The 23,521-nt window shown below is 37.9% G+C and overlaps 2 protein-coding genes across 4 annotated transcripts; one reads left to right on the top strand and one right to left on the bottom strand.

Annotated features, from left to right (window-relative positions):
• Nucleotides 1-1,851: 1,851 nt before the first annotated feature.
• Nucleotides 1,852-6,317, top strand: LOC122032134. 3 transcript variants are annotated; one of them, XM_042591391.1, is made up of 8 exons: nucleotides 1,852-1,972; nucleotides 2,092-2,182; nucleotides 2,265-2,345; nucleotides 2,427-2,603; nucleotides 3,591-3,761; nucleotides 3,871-4,080; nucleotides 4,224-4,312; nucleotides 5,569-6,317. In XM_042591391.1, the coding sequence occupies exons 2-8, from the start codon at nucleotides 2,098-2,100 to the stop codon at nucleotides 5,986-5,988; spliced, it is 1,233 nt and encodes a 410-aa protein (XP_042447325.1). In that variant the 5' UTR covers nucleotides 1,852-1,972; nucleotides 2,092-2,097; the 3' UTR covers nucleotides 5,989-6,317. The 3 variants fall into 3 exon arrangements, with proteins under 3 accessions (XP_042447325.1, XP_042447326.1, XP_042447324.1); XM_042591392.1 differs by having other exon boundaries at nucleotides 1,883-2,023; XM_042591390.1 differs by lacking the exon at nucleotides 1,852-1,972 and having other exon boundaries at nucleotides 2,030-2,182.
• Nucleotides 6,318-6,930: 613 nt separating this feature from the next.
• LOC122031018 (dynamin-2A-like) lies at nucleotides 6,931-19,827 on the bottom strand. The gene is made up of 22 exons (XM_042590064.1): nucleotides 19,365-19,827; nucleotides 19,184-19,234; nucleotides 18,965-19,085; nucleotides 18,681-18,788; nucleotides 18,519-18,580; nucleotides 18,287-18,404; nucleotides 17,801-18,143; nucleotides 16,310-16,457; nucleotides 15,449-15,550; nucleotides 15,232-15,351; nucleotides 14,672-14,755; nucleotides 14,455-14,582; nucleotides 13,744-13,828; nucleotides 13,510-13,648; nucleotides 12,671-12,747; nucleotides 12,522-12,578; nucleotides 11,306-11,447; nucleotides 11,013-11,173; nucleotides 9,317-9,430; nucleotides 9,171-9,238; nucleotides 8,356-8,528; nucleotides 6,931-7,425 (listed from the first exon to the last, which is right to left on the bottom strand). Exons 1-22 carry the CDS (start codon nucleotides 19,503-19,505, stop codon nucleotides 7,178-7,180), a joined length of 2,790 nt encoding a protein of 929 aa, XP_042445998.1. The 5' UTR covers nucleotides 19,506-19,827; the 3' UTR covers nucleotides 6,931-7,177.
• Nucleotides 19,828-23,521: the final 3,694 nt, after the last annotated feature.

Below are 23,521 nucleotides of genomic sequence, written 5' to 3'. Positions count from 1 at the left end.
ATATATATAAGATTTCTGTATATATATATATATATATATATATATATATATATATATATATACTATTTTAATTTTCCCCAGAATATTAATATTAATAATAATACTTTAAATATAAAATAAGGAATAATAATAATTAGATTTATGACAACAACTCTACAATAAGACGATAATAACTCAATTGATGTTAGATCGATTTTCGATGGGAATAAAATGTCTTGGGTATTTATCTATCTTATTTTACTATGAGCTGGATGATGCTGAATATTTGGAGCGAACCGTATTACCTTTTACTTTAATAACAATCTATTGATTCTGTTAAAATATCTCATTGACTATGAGCTCTTTGTGTAAATGGTCATCCCCGGATCATAGTGTCATCGTAAGGTATTTAAATTGTCAACTCAGATACTTAAAATTTGTATCCCAGCTACGTCGTATTTATAGAAATATTTTTTTTCTAAATAGGGGGTGTAATCAAAAGATAGGCTTTTGGGTTGATCATCATGTGCACTTTTTAATTTATCTTGATGATTGATAAAAAATTTTAATAGAACCGGATCGATCATCAGGAATAGTTAGATTATTTTTTTTTTCTGTATATAAATAGTTATTATACTGAAAGAAAATACTATGTATCTTGATGTGGATCTATGATTTTTGACCATTTAAAATAAAGTAAACAATATGATAGCTTAATTATTGATTAGTGAAGTTGGTATAACTTTTTATAGGTAAATAGTCCCATTTACTTATTTATCAAAAGGAACACTCTAATTTTAAAATTATCATAATAAACATTAAAAATAGTATTATTCTCTTCCTATTCTTCCCGTCAATCTTTTAAATTCCACCCTTCTAAATTCTACGTTGTTTTTCAATGTATAAGTTTGATATAAAAAAATATCATACCCAACATGTACTATCGGGAAAATATCAAGAGCAGGCTAGAGTTGATATGAAAAATATCAAGTTCAATCTAGACTTAATATTAGACCATATCAGATCTAAGCTGGACTTAAAATAAAAAATATGGATCTGATATTAAATTATATTAAATTTAAATTAGATTTGATATGGGAACATATCATATCACCGTGTGATATAGAAATATATGAAATCCTTTTCATATCTGAAGAGAGGAGATGCATGGAAAAAATGATCGTTTTTGATAAATAAAGAAACATGGGCGTTTTTTTACAGTAAAAAAATCGAAGTTTGGTACCTATAACAAGATGACTGTTTTACCCTGCAAGAATGACCCAATTGAGTCGAGCCATGTGTCATGAATAACAACGGCCGCAATAACAAAATCGCGCGGCGTATTCATGGAAAAACAGGAAACAATTTTTTTTTTGTTTTCTTTCAGCCATTAATTTCGCGTTCACTGCCACATAGGGGTGAGTAAAAGTTTGGTTAAACCGAATAAATCGATTAAACCGACCAAATTTAAAAATTCGGTTCGGTTTATTCAGAAATTCGGTTTTTTATTTCTAAAAAATCGGTTAATTCGGTTAATTCGATTCGGGTTCAGTTTTGATTTTTTTTTATTCGGTTAAATCGAATAAACCGAATAGACCGAATTTTTAAACCAAATCGGTTTTTTAGACCATAAATTTTAGACCAAACCAAATTTTTATTAAGCTAAACCAAATTTCTAGAAAAAATCGGTTTATTCGGTTTGTTCGGTTCGGTTTGTTCGATTTTCTTGGAAATTCGGTTCGGTTCGGTTCGGTTTTTATCGAAAATCGGTTCGGTTCGGTTTATTCGAAAACAAATCGATTCGGTTCGGTTCGGTTAATTCGGTTCGGTTCGGTTCGGTTTTAACCGAATACTCATCCCTACTGCCACCTTGGAGCCGAGATTCTTCTCCATCGCTCCTCGCCTTCTCGCTACTGGTGTGGGAGGGAGGGGGAGGCCTCGCTCTCGTCTCATTGCCCGAGACCTAGCGATGCAGTAGGCGGATCGACGACAGGTACAGATGGATTAGCGTTCCACGGAGTCCCTCGATTCATCATCGCAGCAGGTTCTGATTTTTTTTAATTTTTTGTTTTTGAAAAAAAAAAATCTTTTCCTGTTGTTTGAGGTGAATAGGGAGTGATGGGGCGGAGGAAGGTGTCGGCGTTGCTCCTTTTGATCGTCTTCTTCGGGGGGTTTTGCTGCGCCTCTGCTGCTTCCCCAGCTAGTGAGCGCGATTCTGGTGTCCTGTGGGGTTTCGTGCGTTCCCGATCGATGATTGATCTCCCTGTTTTGCATTTTTTTTTTAGGGTTTGCGAGCGTGTTGTTCTCCAATCTCTTGTCTGCCCTCTGGCGGCGGATTTGGTCGGCGACGACGGATTCGAGGATCGGTAGGATCGCGCCTCCTTTCCTATTGATTTATTGGGGGCGTGCAGCGTGCTTGCTTGATTTGGTTGTTTTGGATTGATCAGCGATCTCGAGCCGCTCGAACGTGAAGTTCGAGAGTGGATACAGCGTTGAGACTGTTTTTTATGGGAGTCGGCACGGAATCGAGCCGTTCTCCGTCGAAGTCATGCCGGGAGGGGTGCTTCTGGTTTTGGATTCCGAGAACAGCAACATCTACAAGATTTCTTTGCCCTTGTCGAAATGTGAGTGTTCTTGATCCTGATAAAGATTCAAGTACAATTTGCATACCATTGCACCGCCTAGAACACCGGCTTACTTGTTGTGAATTGTAGTGACCAACCATGCCATTTGGCCAAACAACTTTCACTCCGTGCCAACGAGACCCCGCAAAATTTTTCTGGAAGAAATTAGCAAAATGTGAACTGTCTAAGCACTTGCCTAAACCTACAATATGAACTTTCTTAAGGATCTCTGGTACTTAGACTCTTCATCTATGTATCCTCTCCATGCCCACGTCGGATATTGACACTAGCACATCGATACTTTGGGCACTCAATATTACAATATTGTTCACAGGACACTTGAATCCACATTCCAAACCCGTGTTAGACTCTTATATCCAAGTACGAGTAACCTAGTTAAGGAAGCCTCCAAGTGGTTTATGTAAAACTCGCGTGTGAATTCACTGATGCGAACTGTTCTGAAGAACATCAAGAAAGGCTGATGGTTGATGATGATGATGATGATTTCATTCTGCCAATATCAAGGTGTAAAATAAACTGATTTGTTAGTCAAGCATGTTGGCTAGCTTGAATGTCACAAAAACTTTATAATCTTGTGGTTTAGTTATTTGAAATGTTTGTTCTAGATACATTCTTGAATGTAAGGAAGCCTCCAAGTGGTTTATGTAAAATTCGCGTGTGAATTCACTGATGCGAACTGTTCTGAAGAAACATCAACAAAGTCTGATGGTTGATGATGCTGATGATGATGATATCGTTCTTCCAATATCAAGGAGTAAAATAAACTGATTTGTTAGTCAAACATGTTGGCTAGCTTGAATGTGACAAAAATTTTATAATCTTGTGGTTTAGTTATTTGAAATGTTTGCTCTAGATACATTCTTGAATGTAATTGTTTCTAAATAAGCTCGTATTTTCTTCCCATTTGTATGATACTGTGTTTGACTAATTAAATCTCTTTGGTGTTATACTGAATTGTTGGGACAGACAGCAGACCTAAGCTTGTTGCTGGTTCAGCTTACGGATCGAGTGGTCATGTTGATGGGAAACCACGCGAAGCAAGGATGAACCATCCAAAAGGACTCACAGTTGATGACAAGGGTAACATTTATGTTGCCGATGCAAAGAATAAAGCAATTAGGAAAATCAGTGATTCTGGTGAGTTCAAAAGACTGAAAAATTGAGTTTTGCCAAAAGAATAAACTAGAGCAACAAATTGAAGTGAGAGTTAAATTACATTCTAACAATGGATTGTATGTTTGGATAGGTGTTACAACAATAGCTGTAGGGAAGTCGTACAGAGTGGGCAGTATAGGTCTGCATATTGAAGATGCAAAGTTCTCTGACGATTTTGAGGTAGTGTATGCCAGTAGTAGCTGTTCTCTTCTGGTGGTTGATAGAGGAAATCAGGCAATCAGGGAGATCCATTTGAATTTTGACGATTGTGCTGACCAGTATGGAGCTCGCCTTTCTCTAGGTAGAGCTTCAATTGCTAAGTGTCATCTTTTCCTCTTTTCACAATGTAGTTTGTGTAAGTACTCATCGATCCATGACATTGATATGGGACTAGGAGGGTTTGGTTTCGTTAAGATCACTTGGTGACAACTAAATCTGTTGCAGGAATCGCAATGCTGTTTGCTGCTGCTTTCTTCGGGTACATGCTTGCATTGGTGCAGCGGAGATGGGTTGTCGTAGCATCTTCTTCTCATGTATGTTAGTATTCGCATTTCCATTTCTTAACTATGAATGTGTGAATTATGGATATCAATTTTACAAGATGTTAGTATGAAACAATAGTAGAAGGGGAGCCTTGACACAACGATAAGTGTTGTCGTGTGACCTGAAGGTCATGGTTTGAGTCACAAAAACAACCTCTTATAATGTAAAGTAAGATTGCGTACAATAGACCCTTCTCCGGGATCCCTCATTGGTGGGAGCTTCGTGCACCTGACTACCTTTTTTTATTATTATGAAACAATAGTGACTCCGCTAAGGTATATGCAAGTAGTTCATGCACAAATCATACTTTATATATAGCTTTGGAAAGCCACTGGACCCTACCTGCTTTCGGTTGATGATATTAAATTGAATGGCAAGAACAAGACAACCTTTCTTTGAGAATCATAACTTTTTTTAAAAACACATTCTTTCTGTGGAGTGCTATATGCTTTATTGGGGAATCATATTCCATAGGCCTATCTATCTCTGTGATATATGGCTCCAACAAGCCTCCAGACCGATAACGATAAAATCATAGTCATGTTGATTTTATAACATGTTAAAAGTCATTTATCAAATTTGTTCATCAGGTTTAAACCAAGATTCAGGAACATAATTGGATGGGTACAAATTGAATTTGGTCAAGCCGGCTAGGGGCTTATGTAGTTCATCCTAAGTGACTGCAGTTCGGTTTACGTCGTTGTTGGGCTCACTGAAGTGAAAGATCTTCGGTTGAGAAGGAAATGCTATTTTGGGTGTGAAGTTGGTTTGCTTGAGATGGACATAGTTGAAGCTCTAAGGTTTCTCTCGCTCATTGCGAGCTGCTAAAGCTGGTAAAGAGCTATGATAAAAATGCTTCTAGTATTGTAACACTGTCTACTTATATATAGATCGTTGAGGTAACCGTTGCCCAGCGTCCTTGTGCAAAGTGTCAGCCGGGGTTGGTTTTGCATATTTTCTGTGGATCAATCTCTGCTGCATTGTTCCAACTGAGGGTCACATATCGTTGAAGCCTTCGACAATGATTCAGTCCGGAAGTGAGTCTTACCCACATTAAGTCACTTGTCGAGGTCCCAACTTAATGAATGGTATCGATCATGCTTTGCTTCTATTTAGTTGCAGTTCTTTTTGCACATCTTGTATAACATAAGTTATACTAATAACACTTAGGTTTGATTATGTTATATTTCGGTTCTTTATTTTACATATCTGGTATTAATTGTGATATTTGACTTGATTCTTTCAGGAAGAAAAAACTACCACAAGAAGCTATTCGGCTAGTCCTCATCATCAGCCATTAATTCCACCCGAAACTGAAACCGAAAAGCAGGAAGATGTAGAAGGATTCTTCACCTCACTAAAGGAGATCACTGCATCTGCTGCTGCTTCTATTGCTCCAATATTTGGTCGAATCTTATCGAGAAGAAACACGCCTAGTCACCTCAGAAATCAACAACCGCAACAAGAGGACAATGTATGGCCTCTGCAGGAAAGCTTAGTGGTCCCGGATGAAGAACCACCTCCATTTGAAACACAAACACACAGTCCGCGCAAGACCTACGCATTCATGTCGAAGAATTCAGAGAAGCTCCAGCAACTACAGCACGATACAGCCTATTTCACCGAATGGGGTGGAGTGGAGCGCCACAACCGCAGCACCACCTGAGATGACACGAGGTGGCATTTGGTGCAGTCAGGAATCTGGTAGCTGATAGGATGAAGCAGAGATGAAGTCTGTGAAACATGGAGATCCTCTCCAAACCTTCTGCGAACTCTGCTCTGAGATGAAAGAGGAGATTGTGTTTGTTGATCACTAGCAGAAGTTTTAACATCTGCCTGATATACGGAGAGAGAGGGGGAGGGAGAGTTAAAACTTGAATAAAATTCCCTAGTGTTAGGTCGTATTATATTTCTTATTACATAAACTGGACTTTTAGTAAAATTGTAAATAAATCAAACGTTCAACAAGACTTGATAAGAATTTATTTATGATTATTCAATAGACACTATTAATTAAATGAATAAGTTTAAACAAGTTGAACAACCAAGCAAGTTTTAAATATAAAAATTTCAAACAATCAAACAGATTAATTGACAACTTAACAATATGTAAATAAATTGTTTGCATTGACTTACAAGTTTAAACACAATAAAATTTACTCAACTTGAACTGTGTACTGGTCCTTCTCTTGGCCTTTTCTCTTAGACCCATTTCCCCTATCGACTACAAGGGGGCTGTGAAATAGTTAACTTAAGATCTTGTATGGTCCCTACTGCTCAGATCTGCACTGAGGGAAAGGAGTACTAAAACTCAATTCTAGCAAAATCAAACAAGAGTTTCCAAGGGTATACTTAAACACTGGCTGGAATACAACCACTTCGGTCCAGTCAATCAGACCTCTCGCATGTAAGCATCACATCTGATAACAATTTTATCATATCATTACCTACCCAAGTATTGTTCCTAATGTTGTCGAAGTAAATGAGAAAAGAAAGAGGGAAGACACACCTAGGTGGACAACAATTTACATACAAGGATGTTTCTAAATACAATGAAATGTGTGAAGGATCTCCAACCGGCAAAAACCAATTGTTACAAATCAACAAGTTGATGAAGAGGAAATGATATCACAAATAAAGGTAATCTCACTAAATCCATACAGTATACTGATCCCCTTCCACACGTACAATACTTATATATAGGCTTATGAATATAGAAATCAATTTGTCGACAAATGGGGGATTAATTCTATAGCTCCACTTTGTTCCTCTGCGCCTCGAATCCACTCGGAATATATATATTGCAAGATGTTGCATTCATCAAGTAACAGAGGAAAACTTAACGACATCCGACTCTAGTATTTGTATCCAGCTGAACTGTTTTGCGGTGGTCCAGGTGGCAACCTGTTTGGGGTACGACGACTACCAGAGTTTGCTCCTGAACTTGCATCGCCATTCTGGGTTGGGGTGCCATGCCGCCGGCTGCTGCTGCTTCTGGACCTAGATGATGAGTCAGTGTGTGAGCTGTCTACCGATCCATTTGCCGCAGCATCAAATGCTGATCTCCAATCCTCACCAGGACCATTGGTCCTTGGGCTACTTTCTGCAGTTTTTACAAACATGCTCATTAAGTTATGAATTACATGGGAACTGGATCGACCCTGTTGGTTCAGTCAATAAAGCGAGGAGCTGGAAGCCAAGCAGGCCCAAACTAATGCTTAAGATTGGGAATTGCAAAATGATAAGAACCAAAATAATCAGCTAAATTATCGCAAATTAAGACTCTACATGTAGTTTTTGTTGCAAGGATGAATAAGGCTTAATATAAATGTACTGTGAATATTAATCTCGATACAAGTGAATATATATTGCATATAATCTTTTTTATATTTTACATTAGCAAATATAATTATATTTTTCCTAAACCTATATAGACGTCAATGGTTATTTTTTGGATCCACCAGATTGAATCAGTAGCTTCAATCAATTAACCAAAGAGCTGGAAGCCAAGAAGGTCATAGTCAATGCTTAAGATTGGAAATGCCAACAAAAAAAAAGCAAAATATTCAAGATTTTTTTCTGGTACAACAAAATAATCGGGAATTTGTAGAACTGCAAGGAACAGAATTTATTTCTAAATCTCATCATCTTAAGCAGAGACATAAAAGCTTAAATTGGATTTATAAATATTTTCAATTATTGGGCTAGATTTTAACACTTTCCAGGTATTATGTTATATAGATGAATTAGTTTAATAATAATGTATGTTTTGACATTTATAAATATATAAATGACTTATGATATCATTTTTTTGATCAACCAGTTTAAATCGGTTCAACCAACCGGACCATCAAATAGTCAATCAGTGTTAAACTGCTCAATTTAACACTAGTACCTAGTACATGTTGGGAAAGTGATGTGCAAGATATGCAACAGCCAAAAATGAATCTTAACACCTTGTGAAGCCTGGGATTGGTAGTATGATTGAGTTTAGGTTAACTAGTGCACCTAGAAACCCATTAAAGGAAGTTACCTGCTGCCGAGCTACCATCAGACCAGCTAGCAGCAGCCGCTCTGTTGTCATGGATGCTTAGTTGACGTGTAAGTTTTGAGAGGAGAGATGATTGTTTTTGAATCCTTTCTCTTCTACGCTTCACATTTTGGTCTTCCTGGAGTAGTTCTGTAATCTTCGCGTTGCTTTGAGCACTAGACCAAAGAATACAAATCAGTTGAAAAGGAATGCATCCACTAAACTTACATATTGTATAATCTCAATCCTGATCATGAACTATCAAAATCAAATTCACAGAAAAATGGTCATGTTTTAGTCATGCTTTATCTGACTGCAATGTGCTTGATCACAAATGCATTAAAACCTACAAGAATCAGCATTCCAAAGTCTATTACAAAAGCTTGGGAATTGCGATCAGAACAATGTGCCAGTGCTATGCTTATATATAAGCATTTGATTTGTTCATGAACTACATAAGTGTTACATTATAGTACCATACGCTTGTCGCCTTGCTAAGTAAATCATGCTCCATCCATGGGGATGGGTTTACTTAGGTCATAACAACCTTCACAACAAGACCTCCATCAGGAAAAATTAAGATAACTAGTGAGAATTTCCAAATATTTCATGATTAACCACTGTAATGAAGTTAACATTCTGCCTAATCATTTCCTCACCAATATGGAAATAAAGATGTATCCTACCTACCTACACTAGTATGCAAGTGACTTCCCCCCACCAGATAAATACTCCAGCATTACAGGCAACAAAATCAATCAATTTTTATATGCACAACAGTTTCCAAGCATATTATTGAAGAATGGCAAGGAACAAACCTTACTGAGCTATATAGTTGATTCAACATATCTTCCTTAGCTTTCTCAACTTGGCATAGCACAACTGCCTGATCATACAGAAAAGAAAGATAAGGACCTGTAATATCTCAAATAAGAAGACAAAGCAACCCATAGACAACATTTACCTTTGGTACATTAGCAGCAAGGCTGTTCAATACAGCCTCTACATAACCTCGAACTTCTTGGGACATCCAACGAAGTTCTTCTTCAGGATCAGCTGGCCTTCTAACCATTGTGTCCTAAAATTGTCTGGCATTAGTTTGGGATCTAATATAAAACAAGATCAAGAGTATAGCATATGCATCTGAAGCAGATAATAATGGAAGAGCATGGGCATGTGAGCACATAAATAGATTCGTGCATGAATACAAGCATGCCAGTAAGCACTGTAAAGGGCATATCAAAATCCATATGTTTCTTGACAATGAAAAATTGTGATCGCAAGAAATATGAACCTTCATATTTCAGCAATCCACCAGATTGTAATCCCTATCACTATCCAAAATGCTCCTCGAAAAAAAAAAAAAAATTCGCAGTTATATAACAAAAATCAGTTGCATAAATTTATTCAGCAAGCTTGGTATTCTAGGTATTATTAGCATATATAGCTCCACTTCACATGGAATATTTTGTGTAACTTTTTTCAGCAAGTTTCATATCACAGGTGATAGAATATAAAGCTGCGTCCCACATGGGATACTGCCAGCTATTTAAGTCACATATTTTAATAGTGTTAACTCTAGTTTTAACTTAGTAACTAAACAGGCTGAGCCTGAAGGTTTTATTTCCTGGTGATTTCAACAAATTGTATCGTTTTAAGTGGCCAATCGAGTCAGAGACTTCAATGCACAGCTATGCATTGTGTTACTGAAGTTTCCTAATCACCAAACACCATTATTATATCTTCTCCATAGACTCTTATCAATATCTACAGGAAACTCTATGTGAGACTTGTCAATTCAGTGAAATAAAAGAGTTTGACAGTAAAGCATCTCAGGGACTGACTCTTTTACAAAGATAGATATCCCCCTATGAAGGCAATTGTCTTTGATATATTGGGCTGTTATGAAGCAAAACAAAAAAGTTAACCAAGCAACGATGAGAATACCAAAATGACGAGTAGAATTACTGGAAGATAATATAACAAAAAAATTATTAATATGCAAAAACAATAGGTGAAGGAGAGCTTTGGCGCAACGGTAAAGTTGTTGCTTTGTGACCAAAAGGTCACGGGTTCGAATCCTAAAAACAACCTTTTGTAAAAAGCAGGGTAAGACTGCGTATAATGGATCCTTCCCCGGGACCCTGCATAGCAGGAGCTTCATGCACCGGACTACCCTTTTTTTTATCCAAAAGCAATAGGTGTAGGTGTCACTTCGATAGATGATAAATGACTAAGAAAATTAAATTAAGATCAGACAGACATGATATAGAGAAGCATATAGAAAGGAGTAAAGTAAGACAAAAAAAGTTATAATAATAAAAATAATTTAATTAATTTAAATATTACTAGTAATTAAAGTCTTGTGTGGAGGAACAAGAATCATATAGTTGAGCAAAACATAGCTCGAAGATGACAATTACCAGTCATGATAAATATCTGATCATGTATTTTTCTAATGGCATAAAAAATTACTTATGATTCAGCATGTGTGTGAGTGCTAGAATACACAACAGACTCCTGATTGGAATATCTTTCTATTCATTGTTATGCTCTAGCCTTCAGCACATGAGTACATTATTCTCTTTCATCCAAATAATATTGTTCCATTACTTTCTTCTCTAACTAAAGAAGGAACACACTTATATCTGAGAACTTACAAGTGAACCATCAGAATGACTTTGTCTCATTGGTGTAACTCCAGATTCAGGTGCACCCTTTGAGGAAGTAACTTTTGAAGAGCCAGTGATATTTCCTATCTTATTCATCCACTCAACTTTCTCAGCCAAGTTCTCAGCCTTTAAAATCACAGCACTATGAGCTGCGAGCAACAGATCCATGAATCAATAACACACAGAAAAGGGATGCTGACAAAACGGTCCATTTAATATTTACTAAATAGTTTGGGTATTACATCTTACGATTATTTCTACTAGTTATTATTGTAAATTACCTTTTAAAACAGTTTTATATGCAACTTTACTAGTTATCTTAAAGACAAGGGTTGGGCTTTTTTCTGCTCCATTTGCTTTTTTGGAGTCCTTCGAACTTTTGGGAGGATCTTCCTCATCTGGAACCTCTTCAAGGTTACATTCCTGCAGATGAAAAAACATGTGTACTCATTAGCAAAAAGCATGTGGATGCTAACAAAACATATGGAAGAATTGCTGCAGAGTAAAAAGATTCACACTGTAAGCAGATATAGCATCATGTCCTACATGTATCTAGCACAGACTTTTACATATATGTTTATGAGCAGCCAGTCATTTCAGTGGGGAACTCATGCTAGATAGACTTCCAAGTACAAAATCTGCTGCCCATCTAAAAAGGTGGATACACCATCAAAAGTACCTTCTATATCCAATTCAAACTTAATATTTAACTTCGCTGGTAACCACCTCTCCAGACAAATAACTCCATTTCACTGCATTCTTTTGTAATACAGCTCAAATATAATATTTCTAATATAATATAATATTTTTGTGAAAATATTTCTAAGATAGTTGCCTGTTAAACTCCATATAATATGAAAGTTTTCAGTAGAAGACATACTTCACATCTGTCAGCAGTTCTACAGTGGCTATCAGCCCACACAACTTGATCCAATTTCCTTTTTACCTCTATAATTTCTCCTAAGTAATCCTAAACAAGAAGAGAGTGCTTGATAGGATATTCGAGTTACCACTTATTACCAGGTATATTGTTGTTAATTTATTAAGAAAAGGGATATTGTTTAATTCCCTATATATATAAAAAAAAATGTAAACTTGTCAAAGCGAAGTGCTAACATGCTTCAAATTTTATTGAAGAAATATAGAGGCACACAACTCTCCAGATGTAATTCAATTTATAAAAACGCTAGAAGTGCATTACCTATAAGTAAGGTAACAACAACAATGAACTTACGTTGCTATAGACACAAAACAAGTATAATTTCTTAAACATCTCACTTCGTCAAAAAAAGCATGCCATTAAGGGTGTATTTACTAGATGAGAAATGGCAGGAAGAAACAAGTTAACTTCATGCCAAGTAGCTGTCCCAATTTCTGCTCTCTAGTTCTATTCTTTTATTTCTCTACAGTGAGCAGGCCCTAAAATAATATGATAGTAGAAAGGCTTGTTTTGGTAAGTGAAGCTGTAAAGGAGAAGGATAAAGCAAGCATCAGTACCTCCAAAGTGATAACCCCATGAAAATGCTTCTCCTCCTGCTTTTTTGTGTATCCAAGCTGAATATAAAGCAATGCAGAACACAATTTATAAATAGTTGCCAATATGCCTAATAATTTGTAAACTATGTAACAAAAAAAGTAGGATTTACCTTTCCACTTTTCTCATTGAGGACAAACCATCGCTTGCTCCAGCCATTTGTTTTGGCACTTTTCTTCAGTAAGAATCCTAAATGAGAAAAAACAAAAAATTAATGACTCCATAAAAAAGTGGATCATGAGGAAGAACTTCAATACTAAGATTAATGTGCAAAAAAGCATAGAAATGAATATCATATTGTTGTAAGACTAAAGATGATCTTGTAGGAGATTAATTGTGAATGCAAATTTCTTGAACCTGAATAAAATCCTGCATAATATTGAACCAGTAGAAACAACAACTTGTTGGTAGCCAAGCTAGAAAGTATAACATTTTAACCCAATTATATTCAAATGCTCACAAAAGCAACTCTATGAAGTGATATTTTTCTACCAATTAGACAAGCAAATGAAATACATCTAAATAAAACAACCCTGATACTAATTTTACAGAACTGTTATTCCCTCTTAATATTTCAACTACTCCTTTAATCAGTCCTGTGATTTTATTTCTTGTTATATTAGAAATAGTCTATTAGGATGCAAGTTTTAGTTGTAGGGATATTTTTGTCATGAGACTGTGAATGAAGCATTCATTCTCTCCATAAATCAAACTATTAAATACAAATTATATCCCAACTCTGTTCAATTGCCCATGACTAATTGTTCCATATCTTATCAATTCCATTAGGTGAACCAAGCGTACTCTTAAAGTATGATGAAAGCTGCGTCATGACACATGAAATAATGTCAAAGTATATATTTAGTACACATGAAAAACCTTTTGCCCAAAAATCATTGCAGAATCTGTCGAAATCATAATGGAGAAATTCTAGAAAACTGGGTTAGGGACCTGCTGTTATTTCTCCAGAAGGTCCAGCAACCTGCAAGGTGGATGTGGAACCCTCTTTGGTTTCTTTGTCTTGTTGATTAGATTTATCTTTCATTGATTTCAAACTACCACCTTGAGCTCCTTGTTGGGGGCTTGATGCCTGGTTTGCAACAGAAGCAATCAATGATGAGACAACAAAAACTCATTACACTATTGCAAAAGATATGGCGCTAAGAAAATTAATTATTTATTTACTCTATTCAAGATGGCTTGCTCTGCTTCATTTGCTTTCTTTGATGATCGATTCTTCAGCTCATCCTCCTTACGCTGCCTCTCCATTCTGGGAACAATTTTGAAGATTGCAGTTACGATTAAGTAATTACAAGATTGAGACGCATCAGAAGATCACAGTTACAATCAGGTAATTACAAGCTTGAGAAACATCAGAAGATCGCAGTTACAATCAAGTAATTATAAGATTGAGACACATCAAAACTTGTAGATATCATATCTACCAACTTCCGAGGACTAGCTGTGTTTACTTCAGACTAAAAGCTTGTATGTCTGGACTTATCAGTTATCAGTTGTCATGTGAATGCAAATAACATCGTCCAAGGAAAAATGGAAAACCAGAAACTAAGAATCGAGTGAGCCAAAGTGTTGCTCTTTAGTTGTTAGTACCAGATTAGTCAGAAATTGAATTGAAGGCTTTAGAAGCTAAGATGATTACTCAAAGCCTAGTAGCTTAAAAATGCATAAAAACATCTCATTGAAAAAAATAGTTGAATACAGAAATCTTAATTAGCATTATCAAATTCAAAGTCTTAAAACTAAAAGCAAAAAAGAATCAGAGAAAATTGCAACAGATTTAAAGCTGAATATGGAAGCCCAAGTATCTATGTTTCATTTATAGGTTCAAATTTTTTTACACCAAATACAAGAACTGGAAACCTAATAAAAACATACCTCCGCTGAACTAGACGTATGAAATGTTGCGGAGGAACAAATGCACGCTCCATATCAACTAATGCAACCACCATCTTTTTGGCCTCATTTCTGAAGTTCTCTAATGCAGTTGATGCAATAGCAATCACCTTTTCCATAGAAAGAGAATCGTGCAATAAGAAAAGAACTGCAAGATACATTTTGGTCAACAAATAAAGCAACATTAATAGCAGTCTACCTCTCTTTTAAAAGGAGGATATCGACCTAGTCCAGGTGTACCATTTGCTGAAGCAGAAACTATATCCAACAGAACACGGTGGACCTATTTCATAAAGTCCAGACAAAGAATAAGATTAAACTACTACAAATGTTTTAATGGCATGATAGATGCCTATCATGATAATAAGATCTAAGCTGCATCACGTGCAATTTAAGTTGTGGAAAAGTCTGTTGTACTAATTCATGCATTGTGCCCATGATCTAACATTCAAAGGTGGCACCTAAATCTAACAAGCATGGGTATGAAAAATCAAGAAGCTTAAACGATGTTGTTAAGCTTCTAATCCTAGTAATTACCAGCTCGAAGAAGGAAAATGCCAGACTCAAAACAGAGGGGAAAAAAGGGTAAAAGTATCCTAAGGAAACAAAGTAAAACTTAAACACATGAATGATTTTGAAAAAAAAAAATCAAATCAAATTTCGATAAAGTTTCATGAGGTCACTACTTCAATAAGAGATTACACATAATTCAACCAAAAAATAGCTTGATTATAAGCCTAAAATACTTGGACCATTTACCTCATCAACACAAAGGCGTGATGGTTCTTTTGCTAGTTCCAATACTCCCTTTATCAAAGATCGCAAACCTTTCTCAGGAGATATCAAGTATGGCTGATAACCATCAGCCTCCAACACAATCTAGAAGACAGAATGATCAATAGAGAGCAATTAATTTATTGAAAAACATGCACTGAAGAACAAAAAAAAATAACAGTCTGGACAAAAGTACGCATACTCTTTTGACATTGTTGATATCAAAATGCCTATCCAGTGGAAGTTGTTTTATTCTGTTAGGAAAGTTCCCTTCAAATGTTGCAACAACTTTCCAACCTGAACCCTGAAAAAGAAACCCAAAGGTGCTATATATAACAAACATATAATGTTACAAAATGACCTCAAAAAAAGTGCTTGTTTTTTTAAACGTTACTGGATTAGTATCATTATAGACTTTTAAGATAAAAACTGATTGCTCATTGCAGTAATTAGTAGAAAGTTTGAATGTGAGTGTTAAACAACAAAATTAGACACCCACAATGTTCTTCCCTTATTGTTGCATTAGGAAGTGGATTCAGCAACAAGACATACTGTATTAACATCTAACCATGGCACCCTTTAGATCTCTTCTGCAATTGTTTGGTTGCCACAAGGAATATAAGAAATTTAATAACCAATTTTGTTCAAGGGCTTGGCTTTTATATATGTCAAGGGACAGCTACTAAAAGAGATTGGATTATTAATTCATCCTGTGGCATGAGATTCACAATCATTTGTAGTAAGACATTCATTGATAAGCAATCAGTGTTATCTCCAAGGATTCAGTTATATAGTCCTCAAGCCCAAGTTCCTAATTGATTTTGGCACTCTGTATTTGTTTATCAAATGTCTTCACCATTTTTAACAAGGCTAATAATGTTTGGATGCATATTCATAGATTTAATAATGCCTTGTTGCGGATAAAGTTAATTTTCAATTGAGGAATTCAAACTTGGACAAGCTTGAGCACCTAGGCGAAGGCCTAGTGACAAAACTGACAAAACCTAATCATAGAGTAGACTCAACCTAATATATAAATAGAAAAGAAAAAAAAAATACTGACCTCACCCGTCGCAACATGTTGCAAAAATTTGTCTTCAAATTCTCGACAAAGCTCCAAGGCAATAGCTCTGGTGCCTTCCGCACTCTCCACCATTTGTTCACCAAGTCTAAACAACTCATCCTGCACAATCTGTGACTTACCTTGTAATCTGCAAGTATCATGTTAAAATTAATACATTGTAGAAGGATTTTTTTTAAAAAAAAAGGTAGAGATTGTATTAATGACAGCAAGAACATAGAAGAAAGGCTTCAAGTGACACCTGATAAGCACAATAAGATATACATGTCACTAATATGAACTCAAGCATTTCTGGTAATGTGATGGAAGTATGTAGGCTAAGAAAGTCAAAGTGTCAAGGGAACTCAAAAAAGTTCAAATTAAGTCAAGTCTTCTTATTTTTCTAATGATTATTATAGCCTATAAATTATTACAGTAATGTTCCATAACCATCTCCCGTTAATGCGAGTTCATTAGCGAGTCCCGGGGAAGAGTCTATTGTGCACAACCTTACCCTACTTTACAAGAAACTGTTTTCGAGACTCAAATCCGTGACCTCTAGATCACACAACAACAACTTTACCTTTACGCCCAAGCTCCCCTTCAATGTTTCATAGCTATATTGGTTCAATAATTTGGGACATGTTTTCATAGGATTGTGTATCAAATATCCGATTAAAAAAATATACAATTTTTTTATTAGAATTGAACCAATTTTTTTGGCTGGCCCTATGATACCATATTGCTAGAGACAGTTCAAAAGTTATTACACATCTACAATGAGAAGTAGTAGTTAAAGGGTAATAACAAAAGGAGATGGCTAACAGGAATAATTTCTCATTATCAAAAATAATCCGCCTACTATCAGCGTTAGTTCATGTAATGCAGATGTAATAACAGAATAATGCGTACTAGTTCTAGCATGCTTTTTACATGTAATGCCAAAGAGGAAAGTGGTTGAGTCACAGGTGGTCCCAAAGTCAGGCAGGATATCTTGGTAAAAAAATTATTGCCCACCCAGTCACAGCTTCAAACGTCATACTGCTTGTATAGAAAGTGAAAACTGCACTGGTCACAGTGACACAGGCGAAGTGTTCGAAAGTCAAAAGAGCCAGCCCACTTTCATTGCCACAATAAAGGAAACAAGCTAGGGATCCCAGGGATCTACCAGTACCGAAACTGTCAGACTCAAAAAGTCCAAAGCACTTGATGAAATAGGATAGCTCTTCTAGCCAAAACCCATCGCACACATTGACCCTATTGGTTTAGTTGCTTCCTTAGGCTTGCCAAACAACTATTCAAAGAATTACAAGCAAACCAGATATGCATCAAGTAAAATAGTAGCACCATGATGAAGGTTTTCCTTCTTTTACAGTACACAGGGAAATTTGTCCACCACCAAACATGTGTAGTTAATTACTTCCCCCAAAAATAAACACTCAGATAATATTCCACAAGTGTAAGCAAAAAAATAAATAAATAAATAAAATTTACCCTGAAAGAAGATTTGGCAATCTCAGCTTCATTCTACTGCGAATTTGCTTGGAAAGTGCATCAACTAATGCTACTCTTCCAAGCTTACTTTGTGGAGCACCAGTAAGTATAGTTTTAAGACTCTCAGTCTCAGCTCTCCATGCTGTTTCAAGTGAATTTTCAGATCCAACAGAACCAGCTTGTGCTGAAGCAATAGAAACAGATTGACCGATCAGAGCAACCCATGGAATATCAGCAGTAGAGGGTGGCCCCTGAGACAAAAGAAGAGCTTGAACTGCTGCAAGACATTTCTGGTCCCCAGCAGCTTGATCGATCTTGCTGATAATACCAATGGTTCTACTTCCTAAATAAGAGGAGACAAGACTTTCATAAAAGAACTACAACAAGAAGTCAATAGAAAAATACAAGTTGTCATTGACCTGAAGTTAATCTTCAATATATTATGTTTGTAAAAAAGGAAAATGTTCAAAGGCAAACACCACAAACCTTCTGAATCAAATTCCTTAGCCAGTCTAAGAGCTCGATAAGAAGATATTTCAGGTGCCAGAGCAGCCGGCACTATAAGTAGCAATATTGCATCATTGCGTGCACCATAATCACTGACCTAAAGGGAGATAATTACAGCCGCATCCACAAAACATTAAAAATAGAAGAAGAAAATTGGAAGTGAATGCAATTTAATATTAATAGAACTTCACAATTATAAATTGCAACTTACAATAGAATCATCCATTAACCTCTGGTCTAAACCTGGAAGATCAATTAATTTTAAAGACGGAGCTGGGGAAGAAAGAAAAAAACAACCGTGAGTATACCTAAAGTTTCTTCCATAAGAACTGTGAGAGTCTAATCAGTAGAAGAATATATATATCTATATGACCTGTACTAGTACGGAGCTTCAGATATATCTCATCTGCACGGCCCTTTCCTGAACCTTGAACTCCAGTTCCCTTACTTAGTCTGTCCTGAAGAGAGTGCCTAAGGGCACCTTAGATCAACATAGAAATGTGTCAAGACTCCGTCAAAACGCAAATACTATAGAACATGGTAAAGAATTATCTAATCTTCGAAACCCAACCCAACCATCAGTAGGAGATATACAAGAGATGCAAACTGTGATTGTAGATAAACTGAAAATGTTGTTACAAGGATTTGAGATCTTACTCGCAGAGACTTGTTGAGATTTGCTGTCTATTTGCAAGACAATTGATTTACTACTCAATGAACTATCCCTTTGCAGATCAATACTGATAGGGGCGCGAGTCGCGCCATTCTCTCCAGTCGGCTGCAAGCAATTAAAACCAGTTTTAACTGACAGAAAGGCGAAGGCAAGAGATGGCAAACAAATAATATACCAGTAATGCAATTACAAACTCAACATACCAGGACCGGGTGTCCGATTAAGCTGTTCAACACTGCTGATTTACCAGCCCCCTGAGGCATTAACCAGACACTTAAAATAGAATTTGAAACTGGACTTCTGACAGACTATCGAACCAATCCCATTTCCTAATCTTGGAAGAATAAAAGCGATTGGAATTAATTAGGTCAAGAAGGCGCTTACAACATTGCCGAGAGCGACGACGTTGAGGAACGTGGAGGTCCGCCTCTTGGTCGACCCCTCATCGACGTCCTCATCGGCGAGGAGGGCAGAGGCCTGCATCATCGCGTCCGCCAGCTCGCTCAATTCCTCCAACGCCTCCATCGGGGGCAGCAAGGCACGGATCTCGACAGATAACGCGGGACAACCCCTAACTGAGACTGGCAGATGCCGAGGCGGGGTCCGGAAGGGACTCCGATCGGCCGCCGCGACGAGATCCGGATCTGGGGTTGGAATCCAAACCCCAGCGGCAGATCGAAGAAGACGAGGTAGAGGAGGGGGGGATTGGGGAGGAGGAGACGGAGATCTGAAGCAGAAAGGAACACTGGACGGGATCTTGGAGGAGGCGGAGAGGAAACCACCGTCCCAGTCGCAGGGCTTCGACTTGGAACTTGGAAGACGGTTGAATCGGGAGAAACACTAGAGATGAGAGGAAGCTTTCCTTAACTTAAAAGACGCTCGAACCGATCCGGTCGGGATGGGGAAATGGAGTCGCCGGTTCGCCGAGTGGAATCGTGCTTTGAGAGTCGCGCGGAGGAAAGATCGGTGGCTTTAAGATCCGTGAGCGAAGATTTGGACGGTCGGAATTCGTGGTTGGCGCGGAAGAAGTTAAATTGCATCGTAATTATAATTAATTAAGAGTAAATTGCTCCGTTATTTAATTAGTTAAACAGATAAGATTCTTCATCTTGGCGGCGAGGCGGCAGCGTTCCTCTTCCTCCTCGGCCATAGCCAGGCTTCCCTTTCTCTATTCTCCCACGATGCAGCAATAATCTGAAGCACTGTTTGAGATTACTAGTGAAAAAAAAAAACAAGAAAAAAAAAAAAGAAGCAAATACGCTCCTCTCAACGCCCCCCGTCAGCAGTAGCTTAGCTAACATCTTTAACTGTCCTTCACTGTTATTTTTCATCGAGCTTTCTGTTAAAAAAATGCTCGTTCTTGAATTTGAACTCTATATATAAATTTAAAAATCATTGGACGATATATAAATCTAAATATAAGTCTAAAAGTTACTTAAAAAAAAATATGGGACTGCCACATCAGCGGCCTCCCTAGAACAGGTCCCATGGATATGAAGGGAGGTAAATACAGGTACACAGCTGAAAGCACATAGTCGGGACGCTAACACCAGGCAATGATACCCCGAGGATCGAACCCTGAACCTTTTGGCCACGAAACCATGCGCCCCCAGTTGTGCTATGCCCCGGGGACAAAAAAAAAATCTAAAAATTACTAGACTGTACTAGATGTAAATCTAAAAATCACTAGATTGCTCGATTTAAGTTTAATATATACATCTAAAAATTACTAGTTTGCTCCACGGCACAGGGCTAGAGCCTAATGACACTCTGGCTATGTAATTGCACGTCAACCCACCCGAGAATCATTATAAGAGAGATAAATTACGTAACTAGAAATAATGTGGATGGAAAAATGTGTTGGGCTAGAGTGTAAGGATTTACGTCCTACTAGTCTTGGAATTCTATCCTTCACTCTTAGTGCAAATTTTACTATTCACTTACCGTTTCAACTAAATTCGTGGGCACCGTGTGAGATTATTGACGAAGCACTACATGCTAAGCTTTGCATAGATTAATGTGTAAAGAGTTGTTTTTATAATTGACACTAGATATTCAATTTATGTCGATTAATTTTAAAGATGATCGGTTCATTCCTATAGAAACTTTCCACTAACTATCAGGGTAAATCGAAAGCAATCACAATGGACGGTCCATTAGCCCAGTATTTTTAAGAGAAATTTATCTGTAAATTCAGCAAAACTGAGACTCAATTCTTATATACCTATAAAATTCAGAGAATATCGACCGTTGCACTATAGAAATCATAAAGGTAAGAGAGTAAGATAACTTTAGAAATCTTAGAAAAATGATAATTATATCATGTATGCTTGTCGCTAGTCGACCCTAGTCAATGGTAGAGCCATGATTTATAGCTCGCCCGTACTACAAATGTCCTCCAAAGGAGTCCTCGGGCTAAAGATTCTCTTTTTCTACTCAGCAATTAAAAATCAAGGAATCAATAGGTAAAATTAATGCAACTTTAGTTGGACCCCGGACTATAACCCAAGTAACCTAAAGCCTGGCTCCACCATTGACCCTAGTTAAAAGCGGTCAATCAAACTAGAGGGTTCAACCTGGTGATTCTAACTCAAAGTGAAATGACAACTTATAATATAGCTCGAACTAGCTCGACGGGGTAAAAATAGCTCAGTGGCTCAAAAGCTTGGACTAGCTCTCAATAGATCATCAACCTAGTTTGATAACTCATTTAGGAGTGACTCGACTTTAGGCCCAATGATATCGCCAGTCGATTGCTCTACCTGTCCCAACCACCAGCACATCGCCGGCTACCCAGGATGTCATCGTTGCCCACAAAATGTCATCACAGGCATATCCCTGTGGCCCGAGCGTTGCTCCGATGGTAATCGCGACCTTGTCACGATTTTGGCACAATCGAACAGTATGGACAAAAAAAATTGAGCAATATTTATCATGATCGCGCGAACGAACAAAGGATAATTAAAGGAAAATGAATTGAATCATTTTAATCTACATGTGTTATGATTACAAACATTCGAACATGCATTTCATAATTCGTCTCAAGCATTTAGAAATAACACTGCTCTGATATCATTGTTGATTTTCTAAATGCATGAATTAAAACGAATTAAAGACTTATAGCGATCTCCCGCAGATATGCAATCGGTCATGACTGAATGTAATCTTCGGACTTGCTGAACTTACTGTCAGAAGAGCGATCACAAAGTCGAAAAGTTCTCCACAATTTCATGAACCAAATTCTACCGCCTCGGATGTTTTCCTTCCTCTCTCTTTCTCCACAACCTTCGTTGTCGTTCTCTTCGATTGATCCTTGGACGCACCATTTATAAAGGGAAATAACCCATGGATATAATTGACATTTTCTATTAAGAGTAGTGGGCAACATGGGTATGTTCCCACGTTCCCATTTCCTACAGCATGACATGGTGAGCTTTGCATAGATTAATATGTGTAAAGATTTCTTTTTTATAATTGATGATCCTGTCCGGAATCTAAGTCAGACGGATCGCCAGGTGAGATGGATGAAATGTTGACCGAGTCGTGATGTCTCAGAGGGGGGTGTGCTGAGATGGCTTATGTGTTGACCAAGTCTTTAGAAGTTCTCTGATCAACGCTACATGCAGCCAGTAACCAGGTCCCCCCGGTCCCTGGTACCCCGAGTCTCGAGGTGGATCCAATTAACATATGAGTAACAAGCTAATAATATAATCATGAGATAAATGATGAGTGAGTACGAAAAACATACCCTGGCCCAGGGGGACGCCCTCGGATGGGACGCTGCTTAAGTTGTCGTGACCCGGAAGAGCAGGTGACTCGGAGCCGGATGAAGAGCCGGATCTGATGACGCGAAGCCAGACGCGGCCTGGAACCGGAAGACAAGCTGTAGGTCGGGATAAAACACTGGCACGCAGGCAGGGAGGTATTAGCGGCACGCGGGTCAGGATATGACTTCGGTACGTAGGCCGGGCTAAAATGTCGGCACGCAGACCGAGACACGAGATCGGCACACAGCCCGGGATACAAGATCGACAAGCAGACCGGGACACGAGGTCAGCACGCAGGCCAGGATACGAGATCGACACGTAAGCTGGGACATGAGATCGGCACGCAGGCCGGGATACAAGATCGGCATGCAAGCCAGGATACCGCGGACACGCCCACATAAGACAACGATACGAGGATCAAAACAAAACCTAGGCTCGTAGGCCGAAAAGCAACAAAGACAGAGCATGATCAAACCGGAGTCCATAGACGATGAGGGCATGGAAGTCCGACCCACATCGAAGGCACACGACATCCGTGCTTGAGCAGTGGCGTCCTTGGTCGGCTTCGCGAGGAGAAAGAAGGAAGGAAGAAAGGTGGGTGGCTTGTCCGGTGGCTGTGTCGCGAGGAGGAAGAGAGTAAAGATGGTCTCTCCGGCGACAGTGTCGCGAGGAGGAAGAGGAAGAAAGGATGGGTTGTAGCCGGTGTTGTGAGGAGGAGGAAGAAGAGGTAGGAGTTGTCGCTGACATCGCGAGGGTGGCGGCGAATGAGGTAGC

Source organism: Zingiber officinale, chromosome 11A (genome assembly GCF_018446385.1).
Source record: "Zingiber officinale cultivar Zhangliang chromosome 11A, Zo_v1.1, whole genome shotgun sequence".
Lineage (NCBI taxonomy): Eukaryota > Viridiplantae > Streptophyta > Magnoliopsida > Zingiberales > Zingiberaceae > Zingiber > Zingiber officinale.
This window is presented reverse-complemented; position numbering and strand designations above follow the sequence as displayed.